This window comes from Hordeum vulgare, chromosome 7H (genome assembly GCF_904849725.1).
Source record: "Hordeum vulgare subsp. vulgare chromosome 7H, MorexV3_pseudomolecules_assembly, whole genome shotgun sequence".
Taxonomy (NCBI): domain Eukaryota; kingdom Viridiplantae; phylum Streptophyta; class Magnoliopsida; order Poales; family Poaceae; genus Hordeum; species Hordeum vulgare.
This window is the reverse complement of record NC_058524.1, coordinates 598,084,967-598,092,233: the sequence shown is the minus strand read 5'-3', so window position 1 is coordinate 598,092,233 and position 7,267 is coordinate 598,084,967. Positions and strand designations below refer to the sequence as shown.

Here is a 7,267-nt window from a genome sequence, read left to right as displayed (position 1 = left end):
GTCCAACATTGGCTCCTACAATGCCCAAAGAAAAATAAGTGTACATGATTCAGGGAACCGACCACAAGTATATACTTATACACGGGGAATTTGATGATTTGCCACATCTTTCTTTGCATTTTGAGGATTTGCCCCTTTTTCATTGTAAGTGATGATTTGCCACACCTTGGCTGACACCTTGATGATTTGCCCCTTTTGTTCAGTTCGCGTTATTGTGAGATTATACAACTGAACTGATTAAAAAAATGCCCCTTGAATCAAAGCAGCCCAAAGTGATTGAACTCGATCGATTCACATGAGCTAGCTCCTCCCACTCCTCCTCTGTACGTCTCCAGCCTCAGCGCCTCCACACCTAAGTAGTCGAGCAACGCCGCCTCGCCTGCCATGGTCACCACGAGCAGGAACGTCGACACCCGCGGTACCCATCTGCCAGCTCCGACAGCATGCCGAGCCGCCTTGGCGTCGGGTACAGCCCGTGAAGCGCGAAGGAGACTGTCGCGCCGGTCAAGCTTTCGTAGCACACTGAGGTTGAGGCTCCGGCCCGTGCAGGTCGTCCCTCCGAGGAGGACTGCCTCGCCGCCGCCAACTCCCTCCTCGGCGCCGCCCGTTCCGCCATCTCCATTCTAACCCACGCGCCCAGCGCCACAGCAGCCAACCGCTTCTCGCCCAGCATGCTCCTCGCCCGCCGCACTGCTCTACTCCCGTGGCCTCCTGACGGCGCGCAGGCTGTTCGACGTAATGCCTCACAGGGACATCGTCACCTGCAACTGCAATACAGTCCGATGATCTCTGGCCACGCTGACGAGGCACTCCGGCTTGCGCTCTAGGTGTCAGGCCTAGCAGCCTCAACTTCTCCATCGTTTGGTCGGTCGTGTGCTCTGCTTCCCATGGTTCACGCAGCCGCTGTCCATCACGGCCCTCCCCAACAGAACTCTGTAGCCGGCAACACCTTCTTGATGTGCGGGTGCGATGCATCTCTTTTGGAGCATGAACAAGCAGGGCATCGTGTCAGTGAATACTGTCATGCCAGGTCACTGTACAAGGATCATGGCCAGAGCAATGCGGTGTTTGAGTGTTTCCGGTTGATTACAAGCCATGGGTTTTCGGTTGACCGATGCAGTGTGTCAACGGTACTTACGATGTGCACAGATATCGAGGATTTGGCTAAGGTTACCGGCTCTTGGCCCTTTGCATCAAAAGATGACTCCTGCCAAATTCTGTCATTTATAGTGCTGTTATCGGCATGCTGTCCATGTCTGACAGACTACCTGATGCCGTTAGTCTTTGTGAAAAAAAGGGACTTAGAAACATGTAATGTGATGATATCGCGCTATGCCAGGGGCGGTTTAGTGGAGCAAGCTCTGGGCCTCTTTGTGATGGCTCTGCGAAATGGTGTTCTTACTTCAGTTTTGCAAGTGTGCTGAGATGGAGCTCATGTTTTGGTCTGCTGAAGCAGGGTACCCAAATCCATGCACTGGTATATAAACGTGAGTTTGAGGATGATATAATTGTTGCCACTGTTCTCCTTAACATGGTGTTTGTGTCAAAGATTTGTTGATCATTGGTATATATCACAAAATGGGAGAGGTAGGGAAGCCTTGATTGTTTTGGTCAATATTGAAGTGTGGTGTCAAGCCAGATAGAATTACTATTCGGAGCTTTATCTACTTGTAGCTTGGTATGTCTGGTTAATGAACGAATGGATATAATTTCGCTGTTTAATTCCAATTACATTGTCATTCCTGGCCTGGAACACCAGGCATGCAGGATTGTTTAGACACGCAGTAGATTTAGTCGAGAACAAGCTGCAGAAGTGCAATACTGCAGTCCTCCTCAATATTCTTGACGCTTGCATTATTCATGAGGATTTCGCGATGGCAGAGTCAAACTCAGAAAAACATGTGGAAACTCAAGCTTCAGTCCACACAGCCATACTCTGTGTTCTGCCTCAAACATATGGTGCGAGATGTAAGTGGGACAGCGTGACCAGGATGAGGAGGCCAATGGAAGCTCTAGGAACATACAGGTTGAGGGATGTAGCTGGCTCTACATCAAGAATGATATTCATGTGTTTATATATGAACAAATATTACATCATGAAAGCGAAGCTAACTCTGTATGCAGTTTTAGATCTACTAGCTAAACATGGCTCGGCGCCACCCCACGTACCTGACTTAAATTGGAACCCTGCGTCAACAGTTACCAAGGTCGAAGACTCCTACTAAGCAGGAGCAGTTTGCAAAATCGAAAGGTGAACTTGTTGCTCTTGCTGGCTTTCTGAGTGGCCTTTATTGGAAGTGTATATGTTTGAATCTTTCTGTATCAGAAACATACTTGTAGGGATTATTAAGCGCAAGAAGAACAAGCATGAATGGGATGAGAAAACTTCTTTGTGGAAATGGATTTATGGCTATGACCGTGTTAATAACATTCAAGACATTCTGATCATTGCAGCCAAAATGACAGATGGTTAGCAACTTCTCTTCTGCATCTATTGCTGGTGAATTTTATTATATTTTTGTAGCAAGATTAGTATGTTTTTCGATCTTTCCCTGCGCCGAGTACACATTATGGTTCTCAATTTATCATTTGATGTGACATAAATGCTTAAACAGCCTGCATGCTTCTGCTTATGTACACCGATTAGTCCAGTGTTCGTTCTAAATCTCCTATGATGTTTTCATTTATAATCACTTGAATCTAACAATGTAATTTGTTCCGAAACATATTCGTTTTCAAAACTATTTGCTCAATTTGTTACCGTTCTAATTAGATATTTGTCTGTTACAGAGCCTGGTGTTGATCCTTTTCCTCAAAGGAGGGACATAGGAAGATTAGGGATGATTATCGAGGAAAGAACAGAGATGTGAATTTAAAGAACGCTGCGGAAATTGGTGTTCTGCCAAGGCAATAGTTTCCTATTATCATCATCTGCGCATCATGCATTACTTTTTTTTTATTAACCATTACATTAGCAACTCAAGTTTCTCGTATAACGCTTTCTTAAAAAAAAAAAAACTGTGCAGTCACATACAGCTTGCTGCCAGAGCTGTGCCCATCACAGGAACTAAAACGGATCTGCCTAGAAAAATCTAAAAAACAAGATCTTGCGAATCTTTAGTCATAAATAAGGTTGTACACCCCCACACGTTTTTTTATCATCGTTTATGGCTAATAAATGCTTGGGAAATGTATCAAAGTATAATTTCTGGAAATTTGTAGAAAGTTTCAAAAGGAGAAAGACAGCCTATATCTTTAATTGCTTACCGTATTAGTATGTAGAAATCGCGCATATTCTACAGCTGTGCCGTCCTGCAGCTCTTGCTATCAAGTTATACAAATACAGTTTTCTTGGCCCAGCTTTGAGCTAATCGAAAAGATAATTTCTTTGGTGCGCAAGAAATCTGTATTGCACGGGTATGTACAAGCTTGTTTGATTTTTTTCTTACATGTCAGTCTAGTTATGCAATATTTTTTGGATTGGTACAAACTATTCTAGATCTTTGTGATTCAGCGTCGCAGTGGCCATTCTCTAGAGTTCTAGATCTAAGTATCAATATGGCGTTAGCAGCCGTTGACTTTCTTATTAGGAGGTCATTAATATAACAAAAATTCATCGGCGACGACAGTAGGTATAGAAATCGATGTTTGTCATGATCTGATAGTTATGATTCTTCTCAGGTTAGCATACGATTTGGTTGTTGGAAGATTGTGACCCCAAGATCTGTATCACTATCAATCTCAAATCTTACTCTTCGTATTAATTTATCGGTCGAAACGGTCCATGAGATCTACTAGATGAATTGGAAGGTTGGGATTTTGAAAACCTCGTGTGAGATGTCATCTCTGAAGTGGATACAAGTGCGGATGGTGATACCAGAATATGCGTCTTAATATCGATGAACAAAATATGTCTATAAATCATGAAATATAGTGTGAATGGTTAATCCATGATTCAGATATTCATATTTCTTTCTGCTCTGTATATTCATGTCCACTGCTTGTATTCGTATCTTTTTTTTTTGAATAACCATACTTATCTATCTTTTTAAAATGACTATGATGTGAATATAGTTTTTCTATAATCCAGCCGCGTTTGATCCGTTTCCACCATTGTCGCCATCTTATTTTCATTTTTCTTTCTTCGCAACAATCTGTGGTGGTTTATAATGGCCCAGTTGCCTATACAGGATCTCAATTTTCTATTACAGTCAGCTTTGTTGCCAGATTTATTCTATTGATTTCTGTCAACCATTTAGTTTGTTATTTCTTGCCGATGTATATTTGGTTGTACATGCGTATTTTCAAGATTTTAACTATGCAATTTTCCGCTCTGATGCTTTTACTCAGAACTGATCTTAATTTCTACTAGCAGATAATTATCATTTTTAAAATTATTTTGGAGGATCCTAACAAAGAAATAAACTCGGTGTTTCAAATTTATCTTGAAAGAGAGCCACAAATGTTCACATTCATCTAAAGGCACTGCATTTTATTTTGTAACCTAGGAGGCTAGCACTATTTAACTGTCCTTAGATTGTTGTACTTTAAGATTTAGCTGATTAATACTTTATGATTGAGCTAATGAATACTTTTCATTGTTTTTCACAGTGCCAGAAAGATTGTCTTGGCAACCACAGCTTGCAATGGGTGATGTTGCTGGTGGATCACAAGTGCGTCCTGCCTCAGCCTATCCGCCTGGAGCAACAGTGGCTGCAGGTCCTGGCATCACTCCTGCCGGTTCACAGCCAACGCCACCATTGCCTGCTGCAAATCCAACTCATCTCACTGCTCAGAAGCAGCTTATGTACGAGCAATCGCAGGAGTATCAGCAGCAGCTCCAGCAACTGCACCATCGGCGGCTCCAGCACTTCTGGGCCGAACGACGGTCAGAGATCGAGCAGGCCACCGTCATCAAGAACCACCACCACATGCACCTCAAAAGGATAAGGAAAATCATGAAGGCCGATGAGGGCGCCGACATGATGATCGCGGCAGAAGCCCCGGTGTTGTTCGCGAAAGCATGCGAGATGCTGACACTGGAGATGACGATGAGGTCATGGATGGTCACCGAGGAGAACAAGCGCCGGATCTTGAAGAAGAGTGACGTCGCCGCTGCTGTTGCCAGGACCGACGTCTACGACTTCCTGGTGGACATAATCCCCATGGACGAGATGGAGGAGGAGGGGGCCGGGATTCGCAGAGCCTGGCAGCTGCCGCCCCTGGGGGCTCCGGCTGGCGCATACCCGCCGCAGCTGCAGGTGCCAGGTGCAGCAATGGTGCACGGCGGGGAGCAGGTGCCGCAGGGCCATCTCCATTTGCCGCATGTGTGGATAGACCGTCAGGTGCAGCAACGGAAGGGACAGGATGATGCGGAGGATCATCAATCTGAAAGCGGCTGACAACATTGTGAGCCACCACCCCAAAAAAAAAAAAACGGTTAAAATTCACCATGCCGTGTCGATTTTCCGTTACTACTCCGGGCTGAAAGCTGGCCTCTGGATTCTGGTTACGTCTTTTCGATATGCAGTCGTACTAGCTCGGTTTTATGTGATGTGTTCTTCTTGTATGTGGTTTTCTGATCCTGGTGAAGCTGATTTGATCTTGTCTGAATGTTGGACGGGCGTCGTGCGAAAGCGAGACTACAGTTGAGTTGATGATGGGTCATTCAGCTCTGTGTTTCCATGGACTGCGCCAGTTGGTTGAAATTCACCATACCGTCATTCAGCTTTGAGCACCAACCGCCCAGCGGGACAGGGAGGGGAACTCCAGCTTTAATCTGTGGTGAAGCCGACCGACCGAAGGTGCAATGGTGTTTTGTGAAGTTATTAGGGTCGAATGATGATAGTCAAGAGGCCATAATGCCGTCATTGTTGCAGCGTCGAGTAACCGAACATGGCCAAAGGCAAAGGGCCATGCCGTTTCTGGCCTCAAAGCTGTCGCTGTCTATCACAACACAACCCGGTCGGTTCCGCTCAGTGACTGCGTGAGCAGCGTGGGTGGTATGCCGGCCGGCCATGCGGGCCTTCTCCCTGTGTTTGCCAAGGGGTCACATGCATGCGCGCGGTACGTAGTGCGCCTCGTGTCGTCTCGTCTGCTCTGCTCCGCAGTGGCTTCATGACCTGCAAACGGCAACTTGAGCCGCGCCGGGGTGTAGGGGGTGTCTTTTTTTCAATGGCCGGCCATGCGACAGTAGCTTCCTTTGCACGCCGCGCATGCATCAGGTGGCGAGCGGTGCCACGAAACTCCCTCCCCCACCTTTGTTCCAGATGCTCTTACTCTCCCGTCTTTGTTCCAGTAATCGAGCGTTCCCTTTTCGTATGCACAAAGGCTGTTGCGACTTGCAAGTTTTGGAAGAGACAAGAGGATGAACAAGATACATATATTGTTGGTGCTGCTAGGCGCATGTCTAGCTGAATCATGCGCGAAATGAACAGATTGGCGCACTCTCAACACTGGATAATAAAAAATTACCTTCAATCTGTAGCATGTAAAGGTTAATTCTGACGACACGCGCTATCTGATATATATGCATGTCGTCAGCTGTGGTGCCTCTTCCTTTCGAGCTCTTTTAGGGTACACCACGATGGATGCAATTAAGCCGTCTATTCGGTAAGGATGCAAATTTAACATCAGATTTTTAGAGATGACAAATTAAGCATCTTTCATTGCACTTGATATATACTGACCCGAGGATGACAATTTCGGTCTGCAAACACGGCAATTTTCCTAGCAAAAAATGAATTGGGCCGGCTTTGCCATCCTCGACAAGAACAACTCGCCATAAAAATTTTTGATATGCCACACCTTTAAACCAGATCAGATCTTCAATATTACCGATATATTTTAGCGGATAACATTATCATATACTACTAAATCCTCCTTTATATGAGTAGTATATGTGAAGCCCAGCACACGCAATATATATTATATGGGCTAGAGGAGTATTACTGGGAGAATAAGGAAAAAAATCCCATAAATGAGGTTACAAGACTTGAGTTTATTCTAGGTAGCAATGATTTTTTTTATCCTAACAAGGGAGCTCAAAATCTTGGAATCATGTGTTCCAGCCAAAAAGAAGATCTTCAGATAATGTTTGCTCTTAAATGTTCATTCGGCGACATCGGGTATAGTAAGTAACTGATCTTAAGGGGGAAATGCCCTTTGGCTCCTAGGTGCACATACACCTGATATGAGAACATAAATAACAATTTAAAAAGTTAAAAAGTTCAGAAGTTTTTTTTAGAATAAACTTGACTTTCCTTAG

At 44.8% G+C, this 7,267-nt stretch overlaps 1 protein-coding gene across 1 annotated transcript; it reads left to right on the top strand.

The window, feature by feature from the left end:
- Positions 1-555: 555 nt before the first annotated feature.
- On the top strand, positions 556-5,613 carry LOC123413232 (nuclear transcription factor Y subunit C-4-like). Its single transcript, XM_045106176.1, has 2 exons — positions 556-2,469; positions 2,791-5,613. The coding sequence occupies exon 2, from the start codon at positions 4,647-4,649 to the stop codon at positions 5,400-5,402; it is 756 nt and encodes a 251-aa protein (XP_044962111.1). The 5' UTR covers positions 556-2,469; positions 2,791-4,646; the 3' UTR covers positions 5,403-5,613.
- The last annotated feature ends 1,654 nt before the right edge of the window (positions 5,614-7,267 follow it).

What these genes read in the sequence shown, in the direction of transcription:
- LOC123413232 (XM_045106176.1), top strand. Translation starts at nt 4,647, where the DNA reads ATGGGTGATGTTGCTGGTGGATCACAAGTGCGTCCTGCCTCAGCCTAT.